The sequence below is a fragment of the Astatotilapia calliptera genome, chromosome 2, assembly GCF_964374335.1.
Source record: "Astatotilapia calliptera chromosome 2, fAstCal68.1, whole genome shotgun sequence".
NCBI lineage: Eukaryota > Metazoa > Chordata > Actinopteri > Cichliformes > Cichlidae > Astatotilapia > Astatotilapia calliptera.
The window spans coordinates 3,677,629-3,698,511 of NC_137423.1; the positions used below are offsets into that span (position 1 = coordinate 3,677,629).

At 42.0% G+C, this 20,883-nt stretch overlaps 2 protein-coding genes across 2 annotated transcripts; both read right to left on the bottom strand.

The window, feature by feature from the left end:
* Positions 1 to 588: 588 nt before the first annotated feature.
* LOC113028686 (uncharacterized) lies at positions 589 to 2,446 on the bottom strand. Its single transcript, XM_026179084.2, has 6 exons — positions 2,273 to 2,446; positions 1,835 to 2,161; positions 1,294 to 1,638; positions 1,071 to 1,196; positions 889 to 944; positions 589 to 804 (listed from the first exon to the last, which is right to left on the bottom strand). The coding sequence occupies exons 1-6, from the start codon at positions 2,313 to 2,315 to the stop codon at positions 670 to 672; spliced, it is 1,032 nt and encodes a 343-aa protein (XP_026034869.2). The 5' UTR covers positions 2,316 to 2,446; the 3' UTR covers positions 589 to 669.
* A 10,946-nt stretch (positions 2,447 to 13,392) lies between these two features.
* Positions 13,393 to 15,515, bottom strand: LOC145430048 (uncharacterized). The gene is made up of 6 exons (XM_080304378.1): positions 15,420 to 15,515; positions 15,005 to 15,313; positions 14,162 to 14,506; positions 13,841 to 13,981; positions 13,676 to 13,725; positions 13,393 to 13,605 (listed from the first exon to the last, which is right to left on the bottom strand). Exons 1-6 carry the CDS (start codon positions 15,457 to 15,459, stop codon positions 13,477 to 13,479), a joined length of 1,014 nt encoding a protein of 337 aa, XP_080160504.1. The 5' UTR covers positions 15,460 to 15,515; the 3' UTR covers positions 13,393 to 13,476.
* Between the last annotated feature and the right edge of the window lie 5,368 nt (positions 15,516 to 20,883).

The window sequence follows — 20,883 nt, forward strand, 5'->3', positions numbered from 1 at the left end:
TAAATCCAGGTTGAAGACTCACCTGTTCTCAGCTGCATTTGAATAAAGCACCAAATCCACACTTTAAGCTTAAATTTCAAAACTTACATTTAACTACTGATTTTATCTACTGTTCTGATTTTATCTGTTTTGATTTTATATACTGTTTTGTTTGTTTGTTTGTTTGTTTGTTTGTTTGTTAATTAGTTAGTTAGTTTATTTGCTTGTTTTAATCAATTTTAAATCATGCTTTTTATTTGTTCTTGTTTCTAATGTCTCTGTAAAGCACTTTGAATCACCTTGTTGTTGAATTGTGCTATACAAATAAACTTGCCTTGCCTTGCCTTAATGCATACATATTATTAAAATATGGGCTATAACAGTTGTATTGATGTATAGCAACTTGAAATGCTCGCAAAAATGGCACTACAGCATGTAAAAATATAATATAAGCTCTGGCGGCCTTGGTTCTATGGTAGGTCTTAAAGGGTTAATTTGAAGTAATTCACAATCAGTGTGATGAAATCATCATAATATACTACATCATACCACTCATTTAATAACTCATAATATTATACATAAATAATTAAGACAAACAAGCAGGAAACATCATGTTTTCAGTTTTCATATTAGTTTACTTTTAGATACAGATTACTATAAACCAGCCCAGAGACACTCATAGATACACTTTTACATTTTGCATTTAACTTGAGAATAAACACTTTCTTCAGTTTCCAGTTCATTCTTCTTCTTTCCTCTTGTAGATGTAGCTTTCCTTCCAGAGAAGTGTAGAGCAGCATAGTTTAGATCATGTCCACTTTCAGCCTATACAAAATAATAATAAAAAAAATTACCTCATAGAATCATTTTAATAAAGTAAAAAAAAAAAGATTTGGTCATAGTACTTACACTGTTGTCCACTGTTTGGCATAAATCACTTTGCCTTGCTTGTGAAGAGCTTTTCTCTGTGTGTTACAGTGACAAAAATAGGAATATTATCTATTTTGTCTGATTTAGAATTTTAAATTAAAGGAGTATTTAGATTTTCTCACATCAAAGGAAAACTTTAGTGCTCCTACAACAACACTTACTTTTAAATTGTTCGCATGATGCTCTTGGGCTTCGGCAACAGATCAAAATAATATTGACAATCACAGAAATGGCCAAGCAGGCTAATGCTATCACCAGTGCAGAAAATTCAGAACCTCTTCTTTGCTCTAGAAAACCAGAAACAATCAAGAGAAACAATTAGTAATTCTGACAATAATAAGGAATCCTATATCTCATGGTTTATTTTTATAAATAAAATCATACCTATTTGCAATTTAGTTCCTTTTCCAAACAATATCTTCCCACATGTGGCCACAGCACAATAGTAAGTCCCTTCTTCTGAGGAGCTAATACTTTTATTGAATTGATAAACACAACTCTGCTGAGTCGCAGAGCTATTCCCACATTCATGATGTCTGTTTCCATCAGTGTAGATGATGCTAGGATGAGATGGATTTGATCCTTCTCTAAACCAGAACATACTGAGACCTCCGGAACATGTATTGTTATCAAAATTAGAGAGGAGTGAACAATGAAGAGTGACTGAGCCTCCTGGAGTTGCTATCTTCTTTTGAACAACAGAATATTTCGATGTTTTCTGGGTGTTTCCTGTGTAATATAAATATATTAATAAATGTGATTATAAAATAAACTAAAAGACAAATAGTTTGAGTTTTCAAAAACGACCAAACGTATCTTACATGTAAATGTAATGTTTTCAAAACATGCTCATTCATAAATTATTTTCTGTAGTATTCAATTTTAGCTGCTGAAGCAAACTTTTATAGAAGAATCACATTATTACCTTTTACTAACAAATATGTCGCAGTCCATTTGGTATCTTGGAGCCATGCTGTGAATCCACAGTGATAGATTCCCTCGTCCTCTTGTCTTGTCCTCAAAATGGTCAGGTTGGTCAGATTCTTGTCATACTTAACATCCCATTTTGAGTTTTTGAACTCAGGTGCAAAGGCAGGTTCTGCAGAATCCTTCACTGTCCAAATTCTTTGCAGAGAGTCTCCAGGACTCTGCTTGTACCAGTCGACTCTACGGCTGTACTCGGTCTTAGGCAGGTCACACAGCAAAGTTGCAGGTTCACCGAGTTGAACTGTAGTTACTGGAATAAGTGTATCTAATTTGAAAGAAAACAAAATCTAAACCATTAAGTCACAATAATACAGGAAACCACCATGCTAACAGCATACATGTATGGAAAAAACATCCAGAATGTAAAAACACTTACATGCTTGATGAATAGCAAGCAGTGCGACCCATATCACAATCATCTTGGCAACATTGCTTTTTAGGGAGCTTGTAGGTATTTCAGTCAGTGTAGGAGGTATTTTAGCACAAACCTTTTATGTCACATGTGTCAGATGAATCTGATTGGTTATCACAGAATATAGATTCAAGGGCACTTCCTGTCACATTGCTATCTTCCAGGCTTCTGAGGGCTAAATCATCTCTTCCTTGTTCATTTGCACATTATTTCATTGATGAAGTAAATTTCTTTCCCAAAAAATGTTAGGCGCTCATTTATAGTTATTTTAGTTTCCCTATCCAATATTCATGTTCTGCTTTAATCTGTCAGCAAATTTTCCAAATGATTTTACTAGTCTTTTGTTCCCGCTACTGTCAATTTTCATTTAAGTGTTTCTGAATTCATTTAATTGATTATTTCCACTTGCAAAGACAAAAAGAATAAAAAGAATAAAAAGGAAATACAAAAAAATCAAAGTTTGCTTTCACTTATAGATTACCATAGTTTTCATTTCCTGCGTGGGTAACTTTATTCAGCAAAACTAGGTTAAGTCATGACGTCAGCTCAAGTTGACAATTGTACAATAATAAAAACATCTTAGAAAGTTCGTTTTCTAGGTTTATCTGGGTTTAGGTGCTCTGCCTTACCTAAAAGTGAAAACACTTAGATAAATGTTGCATGCATTTATGTATACAGCCATTAGAAGTTCCTGAATTCTAAAACTTAACTTGGTCTTAACTACAGCTTGTACAAATTACTTAGTGCCATTTTCTGATGACAGATCGTTTATTGAATCTCAGAGCTTCTTAGTGGGCTAAACATATTTCCAGCAAGAGATATCCTGCTATTTGGTTTTCTTGCAATTCACTATGGAAGTGTGAAAACTGCAGTGGACAAAAAAAAAGTAGCATATTTATGGTTTATGGTTTACAAATCACAAAAAGATAAAATACTTCACATATTCTAATCATTGATTCGAGACTAGGGAGGAGACACAAACCCAGCCTAAGATGGTCACATGCTAGTTTACTCTTAGTCTACTCCCAATGCCGGAAAAATGGATGGGCTGCATCAAGAAGGGCACCTGGTGTTACAACGTTACCAAATAAAATAAAATGTGGACAAATTAACATAATTGACATAAAATGTCTCTTTTTCAGAAATTTCTGTAGAAGATACTAAAACAACAAGAACTTTTTATGTCATTTAGTTGTTTATCGATTAGCTAATTACTTCACAGTCACTGGTGTAGTGTGAAGGGCCATGATGGAGCAGAAGTTCACATTTTGCAAGGCTTTAGCATAGGCCAGATAGATGTCTGTGCTGTGTCGATGCTGGGGCCCTGGGCAAGATAGCGTACAGATGCAGAGACTCACTGGTCCTCACGTTGGGTGCTTTGTTTTTTACTTTTTCTACGTGTATATGTGTGGGTGTTTTTTATTACTATACATCGATTAGATTCTACTTACAGTCGTCAGGACCTTCTGAGTTTGGGATTACGCTGTGCAAGGAACATTACATCAGACTATCACCACTTCCACGGCATTCCGGAGGACATAACAAGAACTCCAGGGTCGCCATGGTTGGTTCTTCCCAAAGAGGAAAGAAAGGAGGCAAAAGTGTGGCTGCAGGGTTAGCCCGCTAGCACGGCTAAAGAAACAACCATTTAAGCTTACAAGTATCTTCCTCTCCAACGTCGGATCCATAAACAACAAAATAGATGAACTTAGATTACAGACTGCAGTCAACAAGTGTGTGCGGTACAGCAGCATTGTACTACTCACAGAGACTTGGCTGCAGCCATAATTCCGTACTGTCACATGTCTGAACGATTTCAGACCTGTGGCACTCACCCCCATTCCCGCCAAATGCCTGGAGAGACTGGTCATTAAACACATCAGAGCTGCTTTTCCACCATCCCTGGACTCGCACCAGTTTGCATACAGGGAGAACCGGTCAACCGAGGATGCGATCGCCACAGTGCTGCACACATTACTGAAGCACTTGGAACACAGGAACACCTATGCACGGCTCCTCTTTGTAGACTACAGCTCGGCTTTTAATACCATCCGGCCATACAAACTCCGTCCCAAACTCCACCAACTGGGACTTAACTCCTCTCTGTGCAACTGGATTGTGGACTTCCTCACTAACCGTAGACAGAGTGTCAGAGTGGGTAAGAACACCTCTTCCACCCTTGTGGTCAACACCGGTGCCCCTCAGGGGTGTGTTCTGAGCCCTCTGCTATACACTCTCTTCACCCATGACTGTATTTCCTCCTGCGCGTCCAATCTCATTGTTAAGTTTGCAGATGACACTACAGTGCTCGGACTTATATCCAACAATGATGAGACAAACTATAGGACAGAGGTGCAACAACTAGAGTCATGGTGCCACGACAATAACTTGGTCTTAAACACCAAAAAGACCAAGGAGATCATTGTAGATTTCCGGAAGAGGGGCCATAACAACCATCTGCCTCTCTTCATTGGCAGTGAGGCGGTGGAGAGGGTGAGCAGTTTTAAATTCTTGGGGGTAACTGTGACCGAGGACCTGTCCTGGGGCAACCATATCACCTCAGTTGTACGGAAGGCCCAACAGCGCCTCTACTACCTGAGGAGACTGCGGAGCGCACACATTCCCAGATCTCTGATGTTGAACTTCTACAACTGTGCCATCAGCAGCGTTCTGACGTATGGATTTCTAGTGTGGTTCCCCAGCTGCACCAAGGCCGATCAGCAAGCACTCCAGCGGATGGTGAAAGAAGCTGGCAGAATTATTGGAACAAGTCTGCCAGAGATCAGTAATATCTTCCCCACTCGCTGTCTGAGGAGGGTGCACAGTATCCTGCGGGACCAACATCACCCTGCGCGCCACCTTTTCCATCTGCTGCCCTCAGGGAGAAGGTACAGGTCTATACAGGCCAGAACATCCAGACTGGCCAACAGCCTGTATCCACAGGCTGTGAGGCTCCTGAACTCTCTGCCCCCCTCTCACGGACAATAACCATATCCAACTTCTTAATAGCAATGAACTGGTCTGCATTGGTGCATCATATCTTTATTCTCTTCCCCCTCCTGCCCCCCCCCCCCCTCCCCCCTCTTTCTTAAATAGATAACTATCATATCTGATATCATATCTCACAGTACAATAATATTGAATGGGTTGCATTGTTGTATTTTGTCATGTTTCTCAGGTCTTTGTCTGAATTTCTACGAACATTATTGCTAAGGATTGTCTTATTGCATTGGAGTCACACTGGGTTAAATATGTACACTTGGGTTTTAAGGGGTATTTATTATTTTCTTCTTTTTTTTGGGTTGTATGGAAGCCCCAAACGCAATTTCATTGTTCTTGACAATGACAATAAATAAATAAATACTAAATAAATACTAAATACTCGGCTATTGAGCTAGCAGGCCGCATGGTCCATGGTCACAACTAGAATGCTGCTGCAGGGCTGGGGGTGGTCTGCTTGTCTCCACCCTGGGGAAAAGGGTAACATCTCCTGGGTCTAGGTGCAATTTCTTCCTCTGGGGGTGAGGGTACCTGGATGTGGGGTATAGAGTGTGTTTGGGGAGTGTGACTGGGTGTACAATGTCCATTTGTGTCTGTCTTTACGTTTGGTGAGTGCTGAGTATTTGTATATGTGTGCACGAGCGTGGGAATGAACGTTTGTGTCTGTGTGTGCCTCTTTGTCTGTGTCTATATGTCAGGTCGGATCTCAGACTCCACCTCTCTGGGAACATCTCAGGCCCTCCAAAGTATAGAGGCCTATCCCCCCTCACCACACTTCCTGCCGGTGGCTGATGCCCTCAGGTGTCGGTGCATTGGTGGTTCTTGGTGCCAGGGGCTGGGCCCTCAGGTATGTACCGGCTCACTCCCGGTGGCTGCATGGTGGGGTCTGGCACCCGTGGCTCGGTCGGGCCTCTCCCGGGGTGTGGGGGGCCGTCAGGCCTTCGGCCTCTGGCTCGGTTCACTCTGGCACAGCTGGCTACCGGCAGAGCCCGCGGGCATGCCACTGCAGCCTCCTCTGACGTCTGCTCGGTGGCTGCTAGGTGACCCCTCGCCTGGAGCTCTCCTCAGCTCTTCCCAGGAGGGTGGTACGGATGCCCCTCCGATGGTCATCCTTGGGCTCTCGCACTCTGGGGTCTCTGGACGTCAGGGTCCTGGATCTCCTCCATGCCTGCTTCATGCCCTGGGCTATGGGGCTATGGATCCCCACACGCTCTAGCAGATCATTACGTGGAGAAACCTTTTGAATACAAGCGCTCTGATCCACACAGGTGTACACAGACACAAACTACACCTTTGTTGGCTGCTACCTCAAAGCACATTGTGCGCTGTCGGTCCTGCGTGCTGCACAACAACATTCAATATTTAGTATTTACTGTTATTTACTGTTAGCTAGATTAATGTGATGGTGCTGTGTTTATTATGTTGCTCTCTCTTTTTTTTTTTTTCTCTCAACAGGTGATCTGGGAGATTTTTTTTCATTTTAAGGGTCCTTTCTCACTGTTCCCCTTCCCCTCTGTTTTACTGTTCCGTCATCTTTCTTTCTCCCTTTCCTATCCCCCAGCCATGTCTGTCCCGTCTGTAACAACTGAAAATAAAATAAAATAAACTATAACAACAAAGGTCGATCAAATGGACCAAAACAGCAAGGCCGTGATGATCCACTTGGCATAGTCAATCCATTGGGTATCTTTGTTAGCTTTCAGACATCAATTCTGATGGCTAAAAAACCAAACGGGACAGGCAAAAAAACCAGAAAAACATGTGAGCTGACATACTGCATCTCTGTATGTGTTAGGTGTGGCTGTGTGCAGGCAGGAATAGGACCCAAGGTGCAGACTCCGGAGACAGACGTGAACTCAAAAAGGCTTTAATTTGGTACTCAAAAATATAACATAACTGAAAAAACTCAAAACAAACTTAAACCAGAGGAATGACAGAACACACAGCTAAGAAAACGGTAGATCGCGACACAGACACTAAGAAACACAGGGCTTAAATACACAGAGGGAGCAATCAGGAAATGAGTAACAGGAGGGAAACACAGCTGGGGCAAATCAGAACTGACGAGACCAAAGAAGCGTAAACTGAACACACTGAGAAAAGACGGAGACCTTCAAAGTAAAACAGGAAACACATAACACAGACTGAACAAAGACACAGACTCACATGCAGGCACTACAGAGGGAACAGAGACGTGGGATCAGGGCAGACACAAACACTGACTGAACACGGGGATATAGGAACTTAAGATACACATAGACGCGAACTAGACAAGGGGATGCAGGTGATAGGGGAGACAGGGCAACTAAAGAAGACAGAGACCTAAGCCATAAGACAGAACTCAAAGAAACCAAAAACTAGACAGTATAAATAATATCATAAACTCAAAAACCCTGGGTCGATGACCCAGGCATCCTAACAGTACCCCCCCCCCCTTAAGGGCTGGCTTCCAGACAGCCCAAACCAAAACATCAAAATCAAAAAAACAAAAACAACCCAACCAGGGTGGGCGGCGGGGGAAACAGGATGGAGGGCTCGAAACAAAACAAGGAGCCAAAACAAAAAAAGAAAGAACAAACAACAGAGCCTGGAAAGCAACAGAAGAAAACACAGGAACAAAGTCCAAAACAACAGCACCAAGGCCCAGGCATAGTCCAAAAGCAAACAAACAAAAGAGCTCACGAAAAGCGCAGAGGCCCAGGCAATAGTCTCAAAAAAGTTCAAGGGGCCGGCCCGGAGGCTGACGGCACAACAGTCCAAACCCGGGAAGTTCAGGGGGGCGGCCCGGAGGCTGATGGTCCAAGAGCCCAGAAAACAGTTCAGGAGGCCGGCCAGGCGGGAGGCACCGACGGCGACCGAGCAGATCAGGAGGCCGGCCGGGCGGGAGGCACCGACGGCGACGTAGTTCAGGGGGCCGTCCATGACGGCAATGACGTCCAGTCATCGGTCGGACAGGACGTGCAGGACGAGCAGGCCGGACAGGACGAGCAGGACGAGCTACAGAGGCTGAGGTCGGATCAGGGAGAGCTGCAGACTCGGGGGCCGGACCAGGCGGAGCTGCAGACTCGGGGGCCGGACCAGGCGCAGCTGCAGACTCGGGGGCCGGACCAGGCGGTGGAGCCGGTGGTGGCTGAACGGCCTCGCCAGAACCATCAGCAGACACTAGGACGTGCTGGCTGGGTCCTCCCGGACCCCCAGCTGACGAGGCACGAGGCTGAACGGGCCCCTCGGACCCTCCAGCGGAGACAGGTGGCTGAAGCGGTTCCTCGGACCCTCCAGTGGAGACAGGTGGCTGAACGGGCCCCTCGGACCCTCCAGCGGAGACAGGAGGCTGAACTGGCCCCTCGGATCCTCCAGCAGGAAGAGACGGCTGAAGCGGTTCCTCGGACCCTCCAGCGGAGACAGGAGGCTGAACGGGCCCCTCGGACCCTCCAGCGGAGACATGTGGCTGAACGGGCCCCTCGGACCCTCCAGCGGAGACAGGTGGCTGAACGGGCCCCTCGGACCCTCCAGCGGAGACAGGTGGCTGAGCAGGTGACTGAGCCGATAGGTGAGCTAATGTCTGAGCTATGGAGAGAAGTTTAAGTTGTATTGACTGTTGTAACGATGGCAGTAATGGCGGGTGAGGTGGTGGATTAGCAGACGGTTGGACTAGGTTGTCTGAGCCTACGGATCCTACAGAAAACTGCTGGACGGGCTCACCTGAGCCTCCAGCGAGGTCAGAAACAGGTGCAAGTACCTGCCGGACACCAGCCACTCCCACCCGAGGAGAAGGTACGGGTGCAGGAGCTAACTGGTTCCCGGTCATCCTCACCCTGGGAGCCGGGACAGGCACAGTCAACGGCTGGGCAGCTGCAGTCCCCACCCGAGGAGCTGGTACGGGTGCAGCGACAGGCAGAGGCTCAGCCAGCCTAGACACCCGAGCAGGGACCAGCTGGACCTCAGCCTCCCTCACCTGAAGCACTGAAACAGGTGCAGGGGAATGCTGGGCCTGAGCTGCCCTGGGAGCAGGAACACAATGGTGCGAAGGAGCAGGCTCAGCAAACACAGACTCTTCTAAAACGTTTTTTAACTTCCTACCACCACCACGTCTAACAGTCTTAATAGTCTCAGTCTTAGCAGTGTTCACATGATTGTTTTTTTCCAGCTCCGAGGAACGACAGCAATCACAACTCACCACCGGGAGTTGCTCCGCAGAAAAAGAGTGGTGACGGTGTGAGCGTCGCCTCCTCCGGGAAGTGGGAGGTGGCGAACTGGGCTGCGAACCCTCCAAAGGACCGGGCTGCGATGAGGAAGCAGAGAGTTTGTGAAGCTCAGAACGTGGCAGACCCAAAAACAGAGCGAAGGACTGCAGCGGAGTGAGTCTAACGTCCGGTGTCACATAATCTCTCTTCCTCCGCCGCTTAACTCTCTTGTCGGACTGGTAATCCAGGGGTGAAGGCGGAGGTGTAGCGACTGGAGAGAAGGAGCACGTGCTCAACCTGATCGCCCGAGGCATAGACACTGGCTCGGCCGTAGCCATTTGGAGGCTGCGGGGCCCTCCCAAAGCCAAACGTGACCCATAGAAGGGTGACTGGAGCTCCTGGGCATGCTCAGCTTCCTCCCTCACGATCTCCTTGAGGAAGGCAGAAACTGCGGGTCGCTGATACCACACGGAGTCTGCTAGGTCCATGTTCTGGTCGCGATCTTCTGTTAGGTGTGGCTGTGTGCAGGCAGGAATAGGACCCAAGGTGCAGACTCCGGAGACAGACGTGAACTCAAAACAACTTTAATGTTAAACTCAAATATAACATAACTGGAAAAATCAAAATAAACTTAAACCAGAGGAATGACAGAACACACAGCTAAGAAAACGGTAGATCGCGACACAGACACTAAGAAACACAGGGCTTAAATACACAGAGGGAGCAATCAGGAAATGAGTAACAGGAGGGAAACACAGCTGGGGCAAATCAGAACTGACGAGACCAAAGAAGCGTAAACTGAACACACTGAGAAAAGACGGAGACCTTCAAAGTAAAACAGGAAACACATAACACAGACTGAACAAAGACACAGACTCACATGCAGGCACTACAGAGGGAACAGAGACGTGGGATCAGGGCAGACACAAACACTGACTGAACACGGGGATATAGGAACTTAAGATACACATAGACGCGAACTAGACAAGGGGATGCAGGTGATAGGGGAGACAGGGCAACTAAAGAAGACAGAGACCTAAGCCATAAGACAGAACTCAAAGAAACCAAAAACTAGACAGTATAAATAATATCATAAACTCAAAAACCCTGGGTCGATGACCCAGGCATCCTAACAGTATGGGTCTCCAGCTGCACCACAGCACACAAAAAGGTGCTTCAGACTCAAGGACAGCTTTTACAACACGGCAATAGCCCTAACACCTGACCTGTTTGGCTGCCTCCCTGGACTTTTTGGGGGGTAACAAGAATAACAATAATAATATTCATATTTATAACAAGGTACAATAATAATAATAATAATAATAATAATAATAATAATAATAATAATAATAATAATAATGTGCAACAATAACACTGTGCAATAAACATACACTTATTCTTCTTTTTATTACTTACTGTGTTGTGTTGTGTAGTGTTGTATGTAGTCCTGACGTGGGACAGTTTTCCACGTTTGTACTATTGTACTGTGTATGACTGTGCAATGACAATGAAGTTATCTTATCTTTATGTTTGACACACAAGGCAGTCTTAAAATCTTAATTTCGTAACTTCTGGTTCTTATAACTTGAAACTTATTACCCATACAATAAAAACTCTCCATAGAACATACTATACAGGACACAGGATGTTACAAATGGGCCTTACAGGCTCAAACATATTGCCTGGTGGTTCGGGCATCCTTGTTAGATGCCCGAACCACCTCAACTGGCTCCTTTCGATGTAAAGGAGCAGCGGCTCTACTCTGAGCCCCTCCCAGATGGCCGAACTTCTCACTCTATCCCTAAGGGAGAGACCAGCCACCCTTCAGAGGAAGCCCATTTCTGCCGCTTGTATCCACAATCTTGTTTTTTCAGTCACTACCCACAGTTCGTGACGATAGGTGAGGGTAGGGACATAGATCTACCGGTAAGTTGAGAGCTTTGCATTTACACTCAGCTCTCTCTTCAGCACAACAGACCGGTACAGCGTCCGCATGATGGCAGCCGCAGCACCAATCCGTCTGTCCACTTCCGGCTCCCTTTTCCCATCACTCGTGAACAAGACCCAGAGACACTTAAACTCTTCCACTTGGGGCAAGAACTCGTCCCTGACCCGGAGTGGGCACTCCACCCTTTTCCGGCTAAGGACCATGGCCTCAGATGTGGAGGTGTTGATTCTCATTCCCACTGCTTCACATTTGGCTGTGAACCATTCCAAAGTGAGCTGGAGGCCATCACCTGCTAAAGCCAACAGAACCACATCATCCGTGAAAAGCAGAGATGAGACTCTGAGACCACGCAAGTGAAAGCCTTCCACCACTTCACTACGCCTAGAAATTTTGTCTATAAAAATTACGAATAGAATTGATGACAACGAACAGCCCTGGCGGATCCAATCACCCACCAGGAACGCGTCAGACTTATAGCTGAAAACCTTCAGGACTGTCTCTGGCTTAAGGAATACAATTTGTTTTCATCCTGGCTTGTTTTTATTATTTAACTTTTTTGTGTAAAATAGTTAATTTAACAAGATTTAAGTGAGTAACTTTTTATTCATTTTAATGCAACACACAATGTGACTGAGATGTGTTCAAAATACAAAGCTTACAACTAAAAACATACAGGTTAAAGACAAAACCCCCACAAACATTAACATTTTGTGTTATTTTATTGTAAGTAAAGTACCTTTCGGGGTCAGCACATCAGATCATCTGCCTCCATCTCACCCTGTCCCTAGTATCCCACTGTGTGTCACTGGAAGATCTCCAATTTCCTACTTCTAAATGTGTCGAACCAGATGCTTATTTTGGATTACATTAGCTTTCTCTCCAGTAATAGTTTGAGGAGTCATTTTTGATCTGTGTATGTCCTCCAACATCCACATTAAACACATATGTAGAAAATAGGTAGAAAATTAAAAACCTCCTATAGAGATTGAAAATGTGACATTCTGGGGTAAAACCGCAAAGGATTCTGGGAACACGTGGCAAGCGGTACTAGCGCACGCAGGCTTTCACATGAAAACTATCACACAAAAAGAAACACAAAAAATGACAAGAAGCTGTTGTATTATTAACTGCAATAGCCAGTTGCATGACAGCCACGGGAAGCCGACGGGTAAAGAGATCGTTTTTTATCGGATTACGTCGTGGAAGAGAAATTGTTCAGGCCGTGTTTCCGATGCGACAAAAAGCTGACGGATGGCCTGGATTGCAGCCATTCGAAGACCAAATATAACATCTCAGAACACTCCAGCTCACAGGTTAGTCTGCTCCAAGCATTTCCACAAAGGTAAGTCTTCTGTTGTAGTTGTTACGTAATTTATCATAACATAATAGTTGATGTAGGTTACAAATAAGTGTTCTATTGATTTGAATTGAATTCGTTGTGCTATGCTGCTTTGTTCACTGTGGCTTTGCGGGCTAATGTTTGTTGTGTTTTGTAGGAAAACCAGCCTACAAAAGGCTGGAATGCGATCCAGACTGGGCCCCTCTATCAACCTGGGTCATACCGAGTTTAAAGCTGCTACCACAGCCAGATTTGATCGGTTAAAAGAGAGAGAGCGATATCAAAACAGCCACGAAACGTCCCGCATATATGTGCCCAAGGGTTGTATTGAAGCAATCAAGTCATGAATAACTGTTTTCCAGTATGTTGTTTTGTTGTTGTTTTTTTGCATTGTTGATTTGTTTTACACCGAAGCAGCTAATAAAGCATAATGAAATACAATTTTGCGTCTTTCTTGTAAGATTCTATATTAGAATTCAACAATAATGCCAGTTATAAATAAGGACAATAAATTCAAATCACCAAAGTAAACGGGACCTGGGCTTGTTGCAGGGATCTGAAGTTAATAAACATCTTGTGAGTGTATGCATACTTTTTACAAATGTAAAAAGTATCCAGATAATAAAGTTTATTTATGTACATTTATAACAAAAAAAAGGGTAAAACTATATTCACATAAAAGATCCCATAATAGATGTTAATCCAGGGCAGGAGCCTTGACAGCAGCATAGACGCTGTCTTCCTCTGTTGGTTTTTTATGTCTTTCCGCTGATTTACTCACTTTTTTAAAAGTTGCTGTAGAATATACCAACGTATCCTCATCTGTCTGAGGAAGCAGAACATGTTAGAGATTAAAACATGCATATAACTAACAGCTTTTTTATATATTTAATTACCTGTGGAATTTCCTGATCACCACCTGAAGTTCCATTTGTTTCCAGAGCAGCTGCAGTTGTAAAAAAAAAAAAAAAAAGAGAGAAGGAAATAAAACAGTCAAATGAGCTAACTTTTGCCAAATATGGTTTGACGGATTGATGTACAGTGTGTGTAATTTTGCTTACCATTAGAGTACACATGTGAATTCTTCTTTAGTTTTTTGATGGAATAGACTAGAAAGGCTACAACAATCACACTTATAGCCAGAGTAGCGATAAACAGGTAAAAAAATATGTTGTCCCTTTTTGATTTGCTCCTGTCGACTGCTGCCATGGAAAGAAAAGACGTAAATCATGGATATTAAAAATGATTACAAGTATTAAAAAATTTGGGGGGTTTCGGGGGAAGTTGATTAGGTATTACAGAATCTTGGCTAAAAAAACTAAATATAATCAAATGCACAGATTTTCTATTTCTGGCATTATATTAAAATGTGATAGAATTACCTGCAGTATCCCCTTTTTTATCCCCAGAAAATGACTCTACACACGTGGCCACCGCACAGTAATATTTCTGAGAATCAAAAGAGCTGAAGTTTCTGAAGTAGCTGTAGAAACATGCCTTTGCTGAGAGTCCCTCGGGATTCTTTTCATATTCATCTTCACCATTAACACAACTATAATTTAAATCCAGGTGTGACTGATGTGATTTGGCACTTAAACAGAACATCTTCTTATCAGTGGGACAACTTTTATTCTGAAAGTCACGGAGGATCAAACACGGCAGTGTCACTGTGTGCTCCAGATGGACAGGATCAGATGGGAGAGCTGTAGTGAAAGCAGCTTCTGGTCCTGAGAAATGGAAACAAATAAAAAATTGTAAAAAATTGCTTTTAATTTTTTTAAGATACCTTGCATCTGTCTATTACCAGCCATTTCATTTTGTACAAAATCACTCTTCTTCTACAAAAAACAAGTTTGTGTGTTTCCATCCGACCAGATGCCGTTTTCTGCACCACCTTTCCAATGTCCTTACACTTATCATGACACTGTGTTTATGTGCTAAAAGAGTCCTTGTAGTCCTTGTTACTAAAACCAAAACTGTACTCACTACATTTCAACTTTTTCCCTTAAAATGGTATTGGGATTGTTTTCTCCAAAAAGACGTTTAACTTGGATCTCAAATTTTGACTTCGCAAGGTGTCCATAATAATATTGGGTATACTCTGTCGTAGTGAACTCATACATACACACACATATAAAGAAATAAACTATCGAACTTTACACACACAACATGCAAACATGGATTTAGGAATAAAAATATCTTGTGATATTTTTTTGTCTACTTACCTTCAACTTTCAGGAATGTTCCTTTCAAAAATATTAAGTCTCGACTTAATGTTTTCACACAGAAGTAAACTCCTGTATCACTTTCCTGTACTTTTTTAATATATAAATCAAATATTCCATCCTCTGTAGCAGTTCTAATGCGCTGATCAACCCTCTGAGAGCTAAATGACCTTCCAAAGATTTTAGGAAAATTTCCAGAAACAAGCTTGATCCAAAATAAGGTTCCCATAGACCTGCGGGGGCATGTCAGCTTTATATTCGCTCCAACATGTGCAGTCTTTGTCTCAAAAATCTGCTCTTCTAAGCAATCTGAAATAAACCAAACAAAAAGTCAGCCCAGTCAGTCATTAGCAAGTAATGGAATCATCTACACTTCAAAAATATATCAGCAGCACAGGCCTTTAATTATACTTACACACAACACTGAGCATCAGCAAGTAAAATATAATCCTCATTTCTGATGTTCTTTCTTGATACTGCTGGGATGCAAACTTAATTAAATGATTTGTCTAAATATAATCATATCGAGTGGGAGGAAACAATTGCAGAGCACTCTGATTGGCTTCTTGTTAAGTTGTTTCACTGCATTACAGGAGTGGAAACAATGTCAAATGTGTTTCCAGCATAAGCACATGAAACAACACCAATTGTAAGACGCGTCATCTTATATTTGTGGGTTTCTCAACCTGAAACCTAGAGAAAGCAAGAAAGACAGATTGGTTTAGACTGTGCCAGCTGGAAGCATATGTGGAAGAAATGATATAGAACTTGACACACACCTCCAAATAAAATCCAATACAATCATGTAAGAGACAATATGATAAACATAAAGTACATTATGTATTACTGTTCCTATGTCAACCACTGTTTATAGATTAAAAAGATCTCAAATTGAGATTCTAGGTGGATTTTACGCTTTATTATTCCATTCATATTTCCGTGATTTTAAGGAGCCTTCATGTTTTCCAGTCTACGTGTCACTGTTCAGCCAGATTTTTCAGATTTTCCATGCAGGTTTAAAAAAGGGTCCTGTTTTGTTTGGCTGTGGAACTATGTTAAAATTGATACTGATGACTGAACTTAATCCACAGATGTGTTTGGTTAAGTTCAGTGATCTCTCTCTCCCTAGCCACCAGCTCTAGGGAACAGACAATCTAGAGATATCCAACGTTTCCAGCTTGTCCTGTGTCAAAGTTAAACAACTAAATTCAAATAAAATAAAATATAATTTTTTTAGACTTTTAGACTTTGACTTTGGCCATGGCAAACAATCCATTATGAAAGCATGCTACTTGACAGGCATGTTATGAAACTAATCATTAGGTTGTTGGTTCAGTGTTTTAACCCATCCATTTTCTTCCACTTATCCGGAAGTGTAAGTGCTTAGGTTTGGGGGGGAGCAACCTAAGTAGAGAGTCCCAGACCTGTCTATCCCTAGCCACCAGCTCTAGCTTGTCTGGGGGAACAGACAAGCTAGAGATCTCCAGCATGTCCAGCGTGTCCTGGGTCCGCCCTGGGCCTCCTCCTGGTGGGACATGTCCAGATACTTCACTCAGGAGGTGCCCGAGCTATCTGATGCCCAGGTTCGTTAGATAGCCGAACCACCTCCTTACTTTGATGTGGCGGCATAGCAGGTCTACTCTTACTGTGCATCGCTGGAAGCGGATGAGATAAGCATTTGCTGAACGCTGATTGGTTAACAAGTCATCCAGATTAGGGAAGAGAGCCCCAGTTGAGTTCATAAAATATGAAAAACACAGACAAATAAACCATGCCTGGACTTTCAGCGAACACACTCGCACTGCTTAACTCCCAGCTTGTTATATGGGAATATTTGAAAAGGATTTAAATGTACCAGACACATGTTCTGTTTTTTTCTTGTGCTAGGTTAGTTTTGTGAAACTCAGCAAAATAAGTTTATAGTGCCAGCATTAAAGGTAAATGAAAAAATAAATTAGAATATGCAAATCTCCCAAACCGGTCAGGTGCCTTCACAGACTGCCTGTCAGGGCATCAAAGAACCAACATCAATGGACACCTTATCAGTATTTGGTGCCCTGGGTTGAAAAGATTTCTTTTTGAAGAATGGATTTACAACTCTTAACACTCTATCCGGTCTTTAAGTCTGACATCATTAGCTGTGTCTGGGCCCAACTACGCTGGAGGTCAAACGATTACTGCGGCATCACTCAGAGTTGAAAAACTGTCTAAATTCTTTTGTCTGTAATAAAATGATCAGCGTTCTGCTCTACCAGGTGTAACAAGTAAGTTTAACGTCCAGGCATCCATGAAAACAGAATTTATGAAATTTAACGGAGTTAGAAGTTAGCAGGGAGTTAGCTTGCTAGTTTCCATCTAAATATAATATACCATGTTCTGAGTGAGGGATTTCTGAAACAAATTAAGACATACTATCACTTCCAACATAGCTGAAGAAAGAAAACTAAACAATAGTGACGTTTGGCCAGCTAGTATATGATGATGTGCTAACTAATCGCTAGTAACACAGCTATGTTAGCGTAATATAAACAATGAAGCTGGAGGATGAACGCTAACTTTTTTCACTCAATAAAAGTTAAAGTGAGGTTAAAGTGTGGTTAGGTATGCAATCGCATGGCAGGATGCTATAAACGTCAGTCAGGAGAACAACTGCAATATAAGATTAGTCATTAATATACTGCTGCATGGGCTGGGCTGTAGTTACATTGTGAGGCTTTAAAAACTGAGCATTAAAATGAATTGCGGTAATAAAAACCGCAACTAAACCAAGGCACAATGTACATTTCAATTCCTTTAATTTTAAATATGTTTATATTGTCTATCCTGTAAAATAGTCAGATGTCTATTCATATTAATGTACAGAATTCACCTGCTTGCTGCTACTACTGCACATTCACCCAGTGTATATACTATATGTATATATATATATATATATATATATATATATAGTTCTTCCTCTACACCCCCCCCCCCCCCCCCCCCCCATTTTGTCAGAAAATGTCAGGCTATTTATAGTTATACTTGTATAACTATGCATGTGACAAATAAAGAACCTTGAACCTTGAACCTTGAAACCGAGAGAGGCCGACAGTGATCACCTACTGTTTTCAGGGGCTTGTTGAGGTTAAATAGACATACAAAGCATTAAAACATGTTAAAAGCACAACAGCCTTATTAAACACAGGGTAGTTTGGGCCCGGAAGCAGGCATCACTTAAAGACCGGATAACCTGTAAGACAGCTCCAGATTCTTGAGAATCCCCCAAAAAGGAGGAAATCTGATGGAAAAAAGTGTTAATTACACGTTCATTTTAATTGATGTACCACAAATAGGTTTTTCATACATATATGACCCATCAAGGACTGTAGATGTATGATTCCCCCAGTCAATAATCGAATAGTATTAATAAAACCCAAGTTGGGTAATGTTTGTACAAAACAGAGGATTTAAGTAAAATTCTCATTTATCAAGTCAGTGTGGCAGTGTGCAGAATTTGGTTTTGCTATCTAACTCAATTTTTCTTCAGCACAGCTGCACTTTCTTTACTTTCTTTTTTCCAACTCATGGGTTTAAATTTTAATGAGCACTTCAAATAATGTAGTTTCCTAAGTTTTGATATACGGCTGAGAAAGTTCTTAGATTTAAGGCAGAGAAGGCTGCTAGCTGGCTGCTAGGCTTTAGCTTGAGCTAATTTTAGGTTTAGGTTTAGGTTTTTTGTTCCACTGCATCTGCAAATTTACTCAGACACTAGTTATGTTAAACCGAAATAATAAGTTTGAAGACGCTCAAACTCTCTGTCATCACCATCATGCAATTGTAATTAATTATATTATTTTTAGGACAAAGAAAGCAGCAAAAAGTCTGACACTGTAAATGATTCACTTGCATCAAATAATTACCAAAATTATATGTGTGGGTTTCAGGCAAAACTACTCTGTACCTACTGGCAGTAAAAATCTAATAAATAACTGTAGAAAATCATTTAATGTGGAGTATTTTGTGTTAGCACTGATGTATTTTTGACCACAAGCCAAATGGTCTGACAGTGTAGTTGTTTATAAAAGGTTGCAGAAAATCACATCATTATTGTTTCAGTTTCAGTCAAAGCTAGAAATCTGAACGTTGTATATCACAGTCCTGCTCACAGCCTATATTTTTAGTCTGCCTCACCACTACTTAGAGAGAGAGAGATGAATACAAGCTGGAGTTTTGCTATGCAGTAAACTCGTATCCACTGATACTTTGCTGTGCCCAGCTTCTAATTATTCTAAGATAAATGTAACGAACAACACTGGATATGTTTGTTTAATCTCCCCCCAAAAAAGATTCTTTACATAATCTTTTGCAGCGAAATGCAGAAACAAATACACAGCAGTCGTCACTGACAAACAAATGATGCATGGAAACTTTGCAGCATGCATTTCTGTGGTTGGGCTTTCAAAAAAGGTGTGAGTACAAAGGGGCTTTTCTTCCTGTCTCGCTCTCGACCATCTCAGGAAGCTGGTCTTGAAGCACTGTTTTATCAGTTTTTTAAAAAGCATGTAGAATGACGTTATATAACCGTTACAAGTATTATCCATACCAAAACAGCACAGAAAAGTAGTTAAAGGAGAAACAAAAAGTGCACATGATCACCTTCTCAGCTACACTGACCACTTTTATCACACTTATTTGTGGTTCTTCATAGCTGTTGATGGAAGAGAGGAGGTGTCAATCACTCCCCCTACCCCAACTGGGCCTCTTTGTCAATGTCTTAAAATGTTTGCTTCATTGCTGACTGTAGGTATGAAGCTTTGGTATAGTGTGTTGTCACACACCTCACTTAGCACCGAGGTGGGCATGTGGCTTGACAAAACTAATGATGAACAAATCAATAAGTATACATTTAAAAAATCCGTTGTTTAGCTAAAACGAATCTCCTGAAGCCTTCCTGTAGCTCCTCTCTCACTTCATATCCTGTTTAAGCTCACAGTGAGGCCTGTTCTGAAGAAACGCCTTCAGTGGTCGGTCAAAGGGCGGAGAAATGGCGTACCGCAGCATTTGTTTGTAACAGTAGTTGTTGCATGTGCCTCTGCTTGTTATTCTCATGAAAGAAATGTAGAGAACTTTTGGAAAGTGCGATGAACCCTAAAACAAATAAATCTTTTAAAACATTTTTGACGAAGAGATTAATTGTTTTAATGACATAAAATGCCATGTGTCGATTTACAGCTGTGGAAAGCTGTGGTGGATATATATGCAATGCTTCACCCAAACCAACTCCTAAATCAAATAAATTACTATCCATCATGGATCATTTAACCACCCTCTGAACCACTTACTGGACAGGCATTAATTTCTCAAATAGACTGATTCAGTTCTGCACCCCAAGGACAGAAACAGGGCAACTTACTTAAGCACAAGTACCAGCCTACAGAGTCAACAAAGTCATTGCAGTCACATTTTAAATGCTCTGCACTCGCTTCAGAACACCATTCTTACGCAAAGAACATAAACCTGGAGGTGATAAGAAATTTTTGACTGAAGTGGGGATGCATGTTTGAATAAATCTATAAATGCAAAGAGCTGAGACTTGGATAAAAGACAGTACAGATTCAGTCAGACTAGGCTGTGTCCAGCCTAGTGCAAAATAAAATTTAAAAAGTAGCAATTAAAGTATTAAATTATTAAATCTCCTACATGTCCATTTTCTAATCTCTTTTTTTTCCTTTGATTGTTGCTTTTTGTTTTTTGTACACACACTACTTGCACCTGAAACCCACAGAGATAACTATAGACAGACTTGATGCATGACAACTTAGTCATTGCTGTGGTTGAGCTTTCAAACAGAGGAGTGAATACAAAGGGGTTTTCTCTCTGTGTCTCTGTTTTAATCTCAA